Source organism: Drosophila virilis, chromosome X, assembly GCF_030788295.1.
Source record: "Drosophila virilis strain 15010-1051.87 chromosome X, Dvir_AGI_RSII-ME, whole genome shotgun sequence".
Classification (NCBI taxonomy): domain Eukaryota; kingdom Metazoa; phylum Arthropoda; class Insecta; order Diptera; family Drosophilidae; genus Drosophila; species Drosophila virilis.
The window spans coordinates 26,602,772-26,617,135 of record NC_091543.1 but is presented as its reverse complement, the minus strand read 5'-3'; the positions used below and the strand labels follow the sequence as shown (position 1 = coordinate 26,617,135).

At 40.1% G+C, this 14,364-nt stretch overlaps 1 protein-coding gene and 1 long non-coding RNA gene across 2 annotated transcripts; both read right to left on the bottom strand.

Annotated features, from left to right (window-relative positions):
* Positions 1-1,214: 1,214 nt before the first annotated feature.
* LOC6631692 (serine/arginine repetitive matrix protein 1) lies at positions 1,215-3,230 on the bottom strand. Its single transcript, XM_002055112.4, has one exon. The coding sequence runs from the start codon at positions 3,069-3,071 to the stop codon at positions 1,449-1,451; it is 1,623 nt and encodes a 540-aa protein (XP_002055148.1). The 5' UTR covers positions 3,072-3,230; the 3' UTR covers positions 1,215-1,448.
* Positions 3,231-9,343: 6,113 nt separating this feature from the next.
* Positions 9,344-12,016, bottom strand: LOC116652080 (uncharacterized). Its single transcript, XR_004305077.2, has 3 exons — positions 11,925-12,016; positions 9,663-9,768; positions 9,344-9,604 (listed from the first exon to the last, which is right to left on the bottom strand). It is a non-coding gene; the product is annotated as an uncharacterized lncRNA (long non-coding RNA).
* Between the last annotated feature and the right edge of the window lie 2,348 nt (positions 12,017-14,364).

Below are 14,364 nucleotides of genomic sequence, written 5' to 3'. Positions count from 1 at the left end.
TGGCTCGCGAGTGAGCGTCACAAAGGCCAACTCGCCAATGGTATCGGAAATTGACTTGGCTGGCGATAAGGTCAACGAAATTTATTGAATATAATATTATTAAATAGCTTAGTATTGCCAAATGTGCATTATCTGATCTTAGTATCAACATAAATAGAGGCAACAATTTATTAATACAAAAATGAATATATTTTGTATATATTGCTGAAAATAATTTTAATACCCGACCATATGATATGTGGCTCAGCTCATTCAATCAAACAATTAGCTTTCTTCTACTTTTGATTGTATTTTTTCTTTTTCTATTCATCTTCAAGTGCGACCAGACAAATTGTATTATAATGCAATATAGTTATATTTTGCTTTTATTATTGTTCTTTTGTAGATGTGGCTTTCTACTTTTAATAGTTTATGTTAATATTCACAGCTTAGAAGCTTTCCCGCCAAACTGCATGCATTGGGACCGAAAGAGTGGACCCTCAATTTAAGTGCAGTACACCAATTACGTTTTTTCATTTCTATGGGAAAATTTTAGCTGATCATATACAACGAATATTATCTGATATAATTATAAAAAAATAAGAAACTTTTTTTCCAACTTGAATCATATTCATGACGTTATTTAGCTAAGATTAAGATTTGGACTTACAAATTTTTTGCTTGAACATCCTTTGAAATATCTTCATATTAAAAGAACACATCATTCAGATTTTGGGTCAGAAATTCTCATTTCATTAGGGGCAAGAGATCAAGATTAAATATAAATTTATTTACTGTGTCGACTTGAGGTGCTTCTTGATTTTTGTCAATTCGTCAGTTGTCAACTCCATTATGGTATTAAACAATAAAACTTTAATATACCAACAATGTATGTGAACAATATCCTATTGAGCCTGAGGAAGGGTAACATCATATATATTTATGCATTCAATATTCCGGCAATCTCTATGTCATCTCTATTAAGTACAACCAGAAAGAGTGCCTGCCTAAGATTTCTATATCGACTTGTATCGATTGCTTCAAAACGTGGCAAGTTATCGAACTCGTCCGACGCGGGCACTAGGAGGATACGTTTACACATACGGACAAACGGAGACAGAAGAAACATGAGGATGCTGATGGTGATCAATAATTTTGATGAGGGCGGAGATGCTTCCTTCCTTTTAACCACTTTAAATGGATTCAGGGTAAAATAAATGGAAAAGGAGAAAGAATTGCTGTGTAGTTGTTTTATTAAAGTCAATGTCTAAAAACTAAATGGAACACATCAAATAAGTTATTACTTCAAAATTTATTAGGGTGCCCACGAGAAAGTTACAGGACAAGTCAGGACGCACTTTAAGAAGAACAGAGAACTTCCGCGGGCCAAAATGAAAGAAACCGTCGACCGTTTCCGGCTGCCGGCTGCCGACTGCCGACTAACATCTCGATCTCGTAACGATTTGCAATTATCGCCAGAGCACGCTCTGCTTTTGGCGTGGACTGTGTGGACTGCGTGATCCCTCTTTGTTTCTGAAGGCGAGTGTCAGGTTGCGCTTAGCCGGGGACAGGCCTGAGCGTGAGGTGGCCTTTAGGCCCTCAATGCTGCCCAGGCTGCTGTCCACTATAACGCGGCGTCTGCGGCGACGTGACCTCAGCTTCGACTTAGGCCTGAAGATCGGAGAACGGGTGCGAACGGGTGCCGACTCCGGGTTGAATCTGCGATGTGGCGGCGGCTGGGCCAGCTCCTGAAGGCGTGCGCTGATCTTATAGACGCGCTTGACCCGTTTGACCGGGGTATCATTCTCATTGGCTCTATAGAGGTTCATGCTGCCTGCTTCCAAGCGCTCCGGATCGTCTATATTCTCCTTCCCCCCCAGATCCTTGGCTAGACGCGCCTGCGAGCGCATGTTGCGCATCCGCCGCACGCTGTTCACGGGCTGGACCGGTTTGTTTTTACTGTTTGTTTTTGTTGGCGTTGGGCGAGCCCTCGGTTTGCCTTTCAGCTTGGCGTTTCCTGGATTTGGTCGATAGATAGCGGTTGCGTTGGCTTGGAACTGGCAGTTATTGCGCCAGTTCGGAAGCTCGCGCCTCTTTGCCGGCAAGGTCACGCTGCGACTGGTTTTTGGAAAGCCACTGCCGCCGGCGGTAAGGCGCTTCGGTTTCTTTTTGCCCTTCTCCTCCAAGGTGTTCTTGCAGCTGTTGATGCTCTTCGTTTTCGTAAGTTTTACGCCCTTCTTGGTCTTCAAGATGCCCGGCTTTTTCAACGTGGTGCCAGCTGTGGATGGTGGGGTGCGTGGGCGACTAGATGGATCGCTCTTTGATTTAGGCGCCTCTTTAATGACCGGAACCGTTGAACGCACTGCATCGCCAGCAGGTAGACGGGCTTTGGCTGGTTGCAGCGTCTGACGGGATTGCTGACTCTTGGCAGCCGACAATTTGGCCTTCGCAGGCTTCCTTTCGGCCTTGGCAATCGATTTCTTCTTAGTAAGTTGTGCAAGCTTGGGCTTAACCTGACTTTGGATCTTTTTCAAGGATTTGGGCTTGCTCAGGGTGGCGGGACGGACTTTCGCTGAGCTTTTCCTTTTCACCTGACTTTTGTGTGGGGACTGAGACTTGCGTTTGATTAGCTGCTTGCTCTTGATTTGAATAATAGGCTTGGATATTTCGACCACAATGTCTCTGGAATGGCCGCCTGGTCGCAGATGATTCTTGTCAATGATGACGCCAGTGAGGCTCTTCTCCGGCTTATCCCCTACCGCCAGCTTGTATGTGAGGGATCGGGAGCCGGAAGGAGAGCGCTGCATTTCATTCTTGGACCGCATGCGCTTCTGACGTAGCATCTCGTCGAATGCTTCTTTGGAGTGTGTGATCTGCTTGGTCATATCAATGCGTTCTGGCTTTACATAGAACATGTGTCCATTGTAGTCACCAACATGACCCTGGCCATGGCACTCCGATATGACGCGAGCTACCACGCGCTTCATTTCCGTTCGATTTAGGGTCAATTGATTTGCCAGATTCTTGGCCAGTGCCTTCAAAGCGCCTCCAGTGCCAGCCATTTGAGATGAACTCCATATATTCGTGTTCATATTCTTAGTTCCTGTGAATTTGGCTATTTTATCTGCGCGTTATGTGAAAATCCCAAAGTGAAATTTGCTTTCAATCCCAAAATACTTTAATAATACTACTAGCAATTTTTATCTATTTTTTTGGTGTGACATAATAATAAGCTGAAAATAAATGTAGCTATAATTCCTTTAAAAACAACACAAGCGATTTTTGTTTAAAACTACGCCTGCTTTGATTGCAAGCTTGCCCGAAAGAACTTCGGTTGGGGAGATATATTTTTTTCGATATATAAGGCGGTACACTTTCCTAAAAATAAATAAAAAAGCGAATATACCATAATTAACGCTGATTAGTAGTAGGTAAATTAATAATAATATCAATAAATGAGAAGAAAAAAACATATCAGCTACTTACTGATTAAATACCAACGAAATACCGATTAAATACGCATTATTGGTATGATAATTATAATTAATATAACATGATAATTAATATAATAATTATTTGTGGGGATTCGCGTTAGTAAGTTACCCATACAATATAATTATTAACTTTAAATTTGATTATTTTAAATAAATAATTTATATTCTAATTTATTTCAGAGAATATTGAACCCAATGAAAAATAGCTGTCTTTTTAGGTAAACAAAAGAAGTCCTTCTGCTTCTCTCCCTTCCTCTCTCTCTCCCTCTCTCTTGCTCTCTAATGTCTCAGCTGTCGCAGCTGCGCAATAGCCACGTGCTCGACCTCTCTGCTGTTATCAATGGGCTCAGGACTCAGATAGAAATAACCGAATGATCCTGGCTACAGAGAAAACTACTTACAAACAAGCCCACATAGACACCAAACAAAAACAACACACGCACACACACGCACAAATTGGTCATAAGGAAGAAAAGTTATAAATGATTTCATTATAGCAATTCAAGGGTCATCAGCAGTCGGGGTCTTTGCCTGTGCCTGGGTCAGGGCAAGGGCCCGCCTGCCTGCCTGCCTGTCTGTGCACTTGCAACATGCACCTGCACAACCTGTGGCACCTTGGGCAGGTGAAGGCAAAACACGCAGCACGTTCGCCCTATTTCAGGGGTGGGAAAAATGATTTACGCAATGAGCGGGACAGGCTCCTAAAGTTGCTCAGTTTCTGATCAGTCAAAGTGGAAGTCGAACTGGCACCCTTTAACCAAGTTCAATACGTCTTGTAGTAGCCCAGGCCAGTCTATGCCATGCCCTATCCAAACTCTCCCCCCGGCTCTATCGCTCTCGCTCTTGCTCTCACTCTTTTTCTCCTGGTGCCCATCATATAAGACTCGTTTGGGCCACTTAACTGTAATTAGGGCTTTTCAATATTATTAATGATGATGGTCGCTCGGAACGCCGCTGAATATGTGGGAAATGCATTGCGAATTGATGATGACCCCGACGGCGCTGCAGACAACCAACAACCGACAACCGACAATGGACAACCGACAACGGACAACGCAATGAATATAAAATGCTAAATGCAAAATGCAAACACGCAAACCGAAAGCGCAACAATTTTCGAACTGCAATTTTTGTGCAGCGCCGAGCTGCTTCGCTCTATTTGACTTTTGTTGTTGTTGCTGCTGCTCTTGGTGGTGCTGGTGGTGCTGGCGCTGGTGGTGGTGGTTTGTGGTCAACCATCCAACCATACGTTTTTAGCGTTATCAGTGCAAAATAATCTTTCAATCAGCCCTATAGAGCGACGTCGTCATCAGCCTCACAGTTGTTGCTGCCGCCGCCGCTGCCGCCGTTCAACGAAGCGTGACAACAATTGTTGCAGCCGCAGCAGCAACAACATCAACTTCAACGGCAGCAGCAGCAGCGCTGGCAGGATGAATAGCCATACGTGTATGTATACAAGCATGTATCCCACCTAAGTATATATGCTGGCAATGCAGATCATCAGCACAACAATAACTACAACAATTTTAATAACAATAGAACCTTTGACTGGTCGATTGGCTTCATTTCTTTTTAGTAGTTGTTAATAGTTCGGACTGAATAGCCCGCTATATTAGACTAGTTGTAGCTAACCTTATGTATGCCACCTTTTATATGACATGGCCCATAATGCAAATTTCAGCAGTTGATGTGGATACAAAAACATGATTTTACATGTCATACACATATGTTTCAGACGAGCAAAATTAAAACACTGGTTAAACTGTTTCTGATTTATTTAAAAGTATTTTATTTTTGACTAAATAATATAATTTATATTTAACCGGGCAGCTTGCTTAGGCTGACAGATTCTTTGCATTGGCAGCACACAGTTCACCAATGCTGTATTTGATGCATAACGCTCAAATACATAGAAATATAAATAATATAGATACATCAACCAGATATGCCATACCAACTATCCATATTAGTGCTGAACAAAGCAAGTGAAATTCTTAACAAATTTTATGTTTTTACTCCGCTCGTGCACTAGTCCATGCATATGATATGCAAATCTGAAATCATTTCAATATATAACAAAATGTTATTCAATTTACACAAAGAGCATTATATCTTTAATGTAATATGATTATCCAGCTTTGACAGGTGCCATTCCTCTTCCACCCACCCGACCTTGTGGTTTTTAAGATAATTTGGACAGGAATTTTGATATTTATTTATATATTATTAATATAATGAGAATATAATGCTGATTTTCGATTTTTTAAATATTTAATAAATATATATATATATAACAAGAGGTTCTAGTCGGGAGCTCCCGACTAGGGGATACCCTGAACCAAAGACAATATGAACACTAAGATGAGTAACGCCCTTACATTTGACTGCGACGCAAAATTTCTAGCCTGGCCTTTCATCTGGCCTTTGAGGCTTCGTGTTTATATTGTCTTTGCCTGAACCCTCTTCTTCCAACATCAAATGCATATATATATTCTAGAAGCAACCTATCATGTTTCGTGACTCTAGCTCTTATTTTTTACCAAAATTGCCCAAAAAACAGGATATCGTATCGATTTCTTGGAAACGGAGTAAGTTATCGAAACTCATTTTTAATGAGTTCAGGGTATAATCATCGAAAATGTTTCGATTTTCGCACCCCTTGCCATTTTGTCGATTTGAGTCAAAATTTTGGATTTCCTTTTTTTTTGATGCCAATCGATAGAACTGATCCTTACGAGTCAAAAATGGTATGAAATTGCAAAATCTGACATTATTTGACGGAAATATTCCAAAAAATCATCAATCATGAATTTACGAACGAATCGGTTTTTTGTCTACAACATTTTTTCTTATCAAAACGATGTTTAATTTGCTTGGATGCCAGTTGATGGTAGGGATCCGTACGCATTCAAAAAGGTATAACATTTTAAAATCAGACATTATTTACCCGAGATATTAAAAAAAATCATCGAAAAAGTTTCGATTTTCGCACCGACCTCGATTTTGAAAAAAAAAACGTGAAGGTCATATCCGCGCGGAGGTTATGTCGTTTTGGAACGTCCTAAACGACATAACTCCGCGCGAAGATATGACGTTCCTAAACGACATATCTTCGCGCGGAGCTATGTCGTTTTGGAACGTCATATCTCCGCGCGGAGATATGTCGTTTTGGAACGTCATATCTCCGCGCGGAGTTATGTTGTTTTGGAACGTCATATCTCCGCGCGGAGCTATGTCGTTTTGGAACGTCATATCTCCGCGCGGAGTTATGTCGTTTTGGAACGTCATATCTCCGCGTGGAGCTATTACCCGAGATATTAAAAAAAAATTATCGGAAAAGTTTAGATTTTCGCGCCGACCTCGATTTTGAAAAAAAAAACGTGATGATTTGGAAGGAGTTATGTCGTTTTGGAACGTCATATCTCCGCGCGGAGCTACTTATTAAAGAGATATTAAAAAAAAATCATCGAAAAAGTTTCAATTTTCGCACCGACCTCGCTGCGCAGTTGCATATAACTTTGGTTTATTTTTAACCGATCTTTATGAAATTTTCTACAGTATATCTTATTGTATCATAGAATATTTGTGTTTACTGAAAAAGTCAATTGCATTTAAATTTTGGCTTAAATTAGTTGGCAATACAAGTTGGGTTATTAACTTGATTTATAGCTTTGGGGTGGTAGCGGAGAGGTGGCGATAGGTATAAAATGAAAAATACTTGACAAATATATAATATTTTAGAAGCAACATATCATGTTTCGTGACTCTAGCTCTTATTATTTACCAAAATTGCCCAAAAAACAGGATATCGATATCGATTTGTATCGATTGCTTGGAAACGGAGTAGGTTATCGAATATCGGAAACAAACCCGATCTGCGCAGGCACTAGGAGCACCTACATCTAAAATTTCAAGTCTATAGCTCTTATATGTTCCGAGATCCTTGCGTTCATACGTACGGACGGACGGAAAAACGGACGGACGGACGAACGGACGGACGGACAGACAGACAGACGGACATAGCTAGATCGAATCGGCTATTGATGCTGATCAGGAATATATATACTTTATGGGGTCGGAGATGCTTCCTTCTGCCTGTTACATACATTTGGATTAAATTTGAATTAAATATTTAGAAAAAAATAAAACAATTTGTATAACGATTATTAATTGGATTATCCTTTATTTATTTTAAATATATACAATCTTACTATTACAGTTTTTTTAATTTTTATTTCTAACATTTATTGTTATGTTCAATTATTAGATAAAAACAAATGTAATATTTATTTATATTAATTAGTAATTTGTATAAATTTTCTTAATTATTTTTATTTTCTATAGTTTAAACAGAAATCAAATGTAATATCTTAAGCTTTAAAATTGAATGGGTTTTCTTTACTAAATCTCAAGCTAATGCCTTGCAATAACATCGCCCAAATTTTGACACAAGCTGAATGTAAAGCCAGTTACTTGAAAAAGGTCACAATGCGGGCAATTTTGAGAAATCTTTGGAGGCATTAGCATAGCTTGTGCCCAAGTTGAAGCTCTGCAATGTTGTCAATACCAATACACTGCCGAATCCTGCTCCTTGCTGCTTGTGGCACAATATTTTTTCATGCATGCAACGAAACAACAGCGTTAAATTCCCCATGGAGAGTCAAAAGTCAGACTGTCAATGGGTAAGGGGTAAAAAAATAAGAACGAAAGCCCAGCCAAACAAGTGGAAAGCAAAAAAAAAAAAAAAAAAAAATAAATAAAAAAAAAAAATACAAAATAATAAAGAAACAGAAACAGAAACAACCTCATAATTTAACTCGGTAAACTTTTGCGCCTTTTGTTCGGCTGCTTTCACTACAAGTTATTGAAAATCGCGCAAGGGTTGCCAGCCCGCCGGAGTCGAAAGGGTTCGAAATTGAAAAAGAAAGCGCTCGCGTCAGGTGGCCACCCGCCAAAAGGGTGAAGTGGGCTCAGTGGCTCATGGGCTGGTGGGATGGTAAGGTGGTGGGACTTCAGCGGTTGATGGCGTCTCATTTGTGCCGGAGTGTGGGTGATTTAGTGTTAAATAAAAACTTTTAAATTGCCATTTGATCGTTTGTTTAGCGACAATAATGTCGTCGTTGTCGTTGTCGTTGTCATCGCCGGGCCCGACCCAGGGACCGTCGCATGCCTTCAATTCCAGTGCGAGCCGCAGCCAGTGACAGGTTTATAGGTCGAGTCAGTTCGCCTGCAACTCGGCAGCGCCGTGACAATGACATTGTTTCGCCTGACAGTTGTAGCAAATTTATTGAAAAGGTGTTTCTACGTTTTCGGTTTCCTATGTGTCTCTCTGTCTTGCCTTACAGAAATTGTCAAAAATTTATTGATATGTCGAAATTGCTTCTTGGCCTGCTCCCCCATAAAGTGAGGGAGAAAACAGAAAAACACTGACAGCTCAATTTTTTTCTATCGAGCATTTTTATTTCTCCCATATTTTGGCTTTTTATTCATCTCACTTCCTTTGGCCGCTTTCAGCGCCCGGCTCATTGTAGTAAATTTGACAGCAATTGTTTTGTTTGACAGTTTGTCGTCTCGGCAAAATGATGATGTCAATATGCAAAGCAGTCAAAGCAGCCATGGCCCAGAGAGCGTGCCCCATGAATTTGCATTTGCATTTGGTATGTGGCACGCACAAAGGGGTGAACACGATTCCGGCTGAGTTATTGAAGCGTTGCTCGCTCTTGGCAGCTGACAGGCTAGCTTTGATATGTGCCAGAGTTATCCTTATAGGTTCTTGAACTGATCAATATGGGTTTCATATGCAACAGGGCATCAGCTGGCAATTCAAGCAGTCAGTTTTTGCGAAAAAAAAAACAAATTTATTGAAAGTTAGAAGGCTGAAATATATTGAGTTTATTCTACATTCGTTTCATTTAGAATCCACATATTTACATTATTCATAATATACGTGCTTTTTCCTGCATCATTGGCTGACTGACAATCAATGCGCTTCAAATTAAAATAACTTTGTGAATATGTATTGTATACATGTTTCATGTTTTGCGGAAAATCCACGCCTCTGGGCATCAGCATAACTGTTAATATATTTATTATATATGTAGATATATAATTTGTTATCCGATTGATCATTTCTGTGTGAATTGCAATTTTAAGCGATTTAACGATAGAGAGGTGGAAATGGCAACTCACTTTAATATTTCTGCTGGGCGAAATGGGTGAAAACTTTAAGGAAATACTCGCTAGCTATAAGTTTCCACAATGTGTTCCACGTGCAATTCCTTATTGGAAAATGGATCTGTTGAATAAAAACAATAAATATATATAACACTTACATATGCACTCCAATCCGCATCCAATCCAAATAGAATTATCGACCAGTTTGCAACAAAATACAAAATAAATGCAACAAAGCTGATCACGCAATAGAGTCCACATGCAATCCACGGCGCAATTTGCCATTGAACTTTGCAGGCACATATAACATCAGGTAACTTCAATTTGCTCTGAGATCTGAGCCCAAGCCTAACGACAACGCAATAACAGCCACCATTTTTTTAATTTTTATGTATGTGCTGAGTTTTGATTGTTATCCACAAATACACGCACACATACACACATACATAGAGTTAGAGGCAGGCGCTGAGCCACAGCGATATTTTTTATGAGACTGTTTCGTTTTTCGCTTAATCGCACTAGAAAATCTCTAGAAATGGTAGAAGGAAGCAGAGAGAGAGAGAGAGCAAAAAAAAAAAATAAAATAAAAACAAAAAAAAAAATTGCCGAGCGTTCAACTTGAAAATATGCCAAAAGACAATTGGTCGTCGGTTGTTGGTTGTCGGTTGTTGGTTGTTGGTTGTCGGTCGCAACGTTAAGGGCATGGCCCAGGCCCAGGCCTAGACCCAGACCGAGGTCTATTCACTGTATCTCAGTTAAAGACTCAGTCTAAGTTCTAGTTCCAGTTCGAGTCGCCGTCGCCGTCGTCGTCGCCAGAGTCTTTAAGTTTTCTTCAATGTTTAGCCAAGCGTGAATATTATTAGAGAGCGGAGGAGGCGCAGACGAAAGCCAAAAGCAGCAGCATTTATTAATAATTACCGCAGAGTGTTGGGCGGAGTGGATGTGGAACTGAACTGGGAGAGCTAGAAGTGGGCTCAGAGTACATACTCATAGTAAGAAATTTATTTGTTATTTATCTTTTTGGCATTATGCATGAATAACAATAAAAATATAAGTGAATGCTGTTGTTGCTGTTGCTGTTGCTGCTGGCATAAATAGTTAGCCAGAAATGCGGCAGCATAAAGCGTCATAAAAATTATAGCAAGCCATTCGCTTGTTGCCAGGTTCTCAGGTGGCGGCCAGCACCAGCAGAAGCTGCAGCTACGACTACAAGTGCTTTGGGTTGGCGGCGGGGACTGGAGGCTCTCTGGGAGTTCAGTCAATAGATTTAGATCACTTTTAGTGGAAACGCTGGGCACAAAGAGCCATAAAAATAATGAGCCCAGCACGACGATGGCGACAATCATGAGTAAATAAAGCAAAAATGTGGAGGAAGCAGAGATAACAATAGCTGCAAAAAAGCCAAGAAATAAAGACAGAAGTATTTCAGTCCATTGTAAGTAATATTTAAGTGGAATATCAACTTCTTCCAACTACTGCTAAGAATACATTTGCTACCATAGATACGGGTACAGATTCAGATTCGGACATAGATACAGATACAGCTTAATAAACAGGCACATTTATAGACAGATTCGTTCAAAGCAATAGCTACACATACAAATACAAAGAAAGATACAGGTGGAATAAGGCTGATAAATATAGCTTCAAATATAGTTACATATACAACTAGGCTTACTTTTACATAAAAAGATTGCAAGATGCAGATATTGTCATTTATAGATAAAGATACCCATATTAGTCACAAGCATGCAACCCAGATATTGATACAGATACATTTACATATGCAGATATATATGCATATTCAAGCTTATTATAAAAACTGATAAAAAGTCATGGTATATACACAAGATATACAGATACAGATTTGTTCATAAACAACCAATTCAGACATATTTACAGATATTGATGCTGATACAGGCTTTTATTTAGATACAAGTAGACATTCATTACAGATATAAATGCAAATACAGATTCTTAATATGCTGCAGATGCAATATACATATATCTGTATCTATGCTCAGCAAAAGTGGGATATTTAGATACAATTATTGACTGATAACTAAAGATGCAGTTACAGCCTCCAAACTATGCTTAGTTGCCTCCGAGTCGCCCCATTATTGACTTTACTTCAGGCCACATCTTGTGGCTTTTAGACATTTGACAGACTCCATTATCAGCATGTAAACAGAATGTTTTTTGGATTGTATTTGATTGTGACTGTTGTGCGTTCTTTCTAAGATATTTGTTATTTGGTCGAGCGGGCGGGCAACTTACCAACTATTTGAACGAAATCACAACTTATTCTTGGAAATCAGCCTCATGGCTTTGGCATGCACTGCCACTAGCCCTGACACTGACTCCGCGTCGGCGACTGCGACTGCGACCGAGACTGCGACCGAGGCTGAGCCTGCGCCTAACAATCATCGCCCCCACTGGTGGTACGGCATGCGTTGCTTTCCGTGCACAATACTATCTTATCGTCACAGCCCACATCAAAGCGAGAAATCTTTAAGAGCACAACACAACAAAATACACACACAAATACGGAGACACCCCCGCCCTGCGGCAGCCGCTATACACGCAAGCCTCTTCTGATAAAGTTCAAACAAAAGATTTAAGAAAAAGGAAAACAACAAAATACTCGCGCTTATCAAAAAGAACATGTGTACTTGCGTTGTGGATTTTGTAAGGGATCTTATTGTTCAGTGTAGAACTATTTGATATTTGCATAAGATCAACAGGTGCCCAACAACGTGCAGCAATGTCGGAGGCATTTGAGCAATGCGACAACGTCAGCATCTAAAACTGTCAGCACTTGCCCAATGGCAACAGGGATGCGGATATGTCTGTTTGTGTGTGTGTGTGTGTGTGTGTGTGTGTGTGTACGATAGTTTATCTGGGTACATAATACTCATAGGGCGGACATGCTCCGTATGACTTTCACTTGCCGTCAAATGTCGTATTTTAACTGAAAGCGCTTTATTTGTGTACAATTAACAATTCTTTACATTAATATCCAAATAGTTCCACATTTGACAACGAAAAAGAATTCGTGCTAAAAATATAGCTAACGTATACCTTACAGATCAAAGGCAATTAGTAAATTTTATGTGATAATCATCAATATATTTTGCATTGAAACTAGTTCCACATAAGCTCCACAAGGACTTCAGAGTACATTAGAATTTAATTCCAGGGAATAGCTTGTACGATCGTTTTTACCCTAAACTTGTGCACACAGATTAATAACACTTGCCGAATATATTATTATTCGAATTTGTAATTGGGTAAATATGGTAAATCTGTGCTTGAAATACAACACAATTTATTCGCTAGTCTTTTCCACACAGCATCTGCCATAATAAGAGAAGATATTGCAAATGTGGAAGCTATATATTTGGCTTAAACATATTGTTTCCCCTGTCTTTTTCTCACATGCCACATAGATGCACAGCAGTAAGCGCCACAAATAGTTGAAAGGATTTCGCAATTGTGGAACTTATGTGGAATCTGTGCGTTTTATTGAAAGATAATCATTTCCCTTGTCTTTTCATAGCAACAACAACAGCAAAGCACGCAAACGGCATGGAAACCATAGCTTAAAACAACTTGTAGGGAAGTTAATTTCTTACAGCACCGTTGCATTTGAGAAATTTCAATAATTGAGCCTCATTAAAAGTACTCGGTAATCGCAGTCGAATAAGGCATACCTTCAAAGAGACACACACACACACACACGCACACACTCAGTCGACGGAGCTAACACTTCCGATTATGAAATTTCGTTTGACAAAATGCCAGAAAAGTGTCGTTACAGCAATTGTTGTTGTTGCTGTTGTTGTTGTTGTTATTGTGTTGCTGGCAAACAACGGTAATCATAACATGGAAATACGTACTGGTATCTATAATGTAATTACTGGCAGATCGAGGTGACTGCGGTAAAATTAACTGAACAACGTTGTTGGATTCATGCTGTTGAAATAAAAAATACAAAACAAAAAAAAAAAAGGAAAAAAATCAGGTAAAAATCCAAAACGATCGCAGCGACAGTCGAAGAAGCGTCAACGGAGACGCTGGAGATCGGCGCAGGCGAAGGCAAAGGAGAAGTCGACGATGGCGACGACTCATTAAAACAATTTTAAAAAATAATACAAAATAATTACAATAAATTATGATTACGCTTGACAGTGACAGTGGCCACGAATGCTGATGGCTGTTGCCTGTTGGCTGGAAGTGTGTAGTTGGGCATGGCAAGCAGCAACGCCAAGCAGCAACACCAAGCAGCAACAGCAACAACAACAACAACAACAACAACAATTCCAAGCAGCAACAGAAACTGGGAAAGATACTTAGGCGACGTCGTCTCGGTGTAGAGCGTCATCGTCGTCATTGTGCAGGTGCAAGTGAGCCGCGGCGTCACTGGCTAGTGACGATGAGCACAAAACAGTAACAACAACAACAACAAGAACAACAGTAACAACAACAACTACGTCAACAACAACAACTACGACAACGACACCCAAGAATCGCTCAACTGTGGCCAAAAAGTTCGTTGTTCATTTGTGCGCTGCTTTGGCTTCATCTACTGCTGCTGCTGCTGCTGCTGCTGCTGCTGATGTTTCTTCCTCTTCTGCAACTGCTTCTGCTTCACATTCACAATTTAATTCAATTCAATTTGGCCACAAAAATAATTACGACCTGTCCATGGCGACGC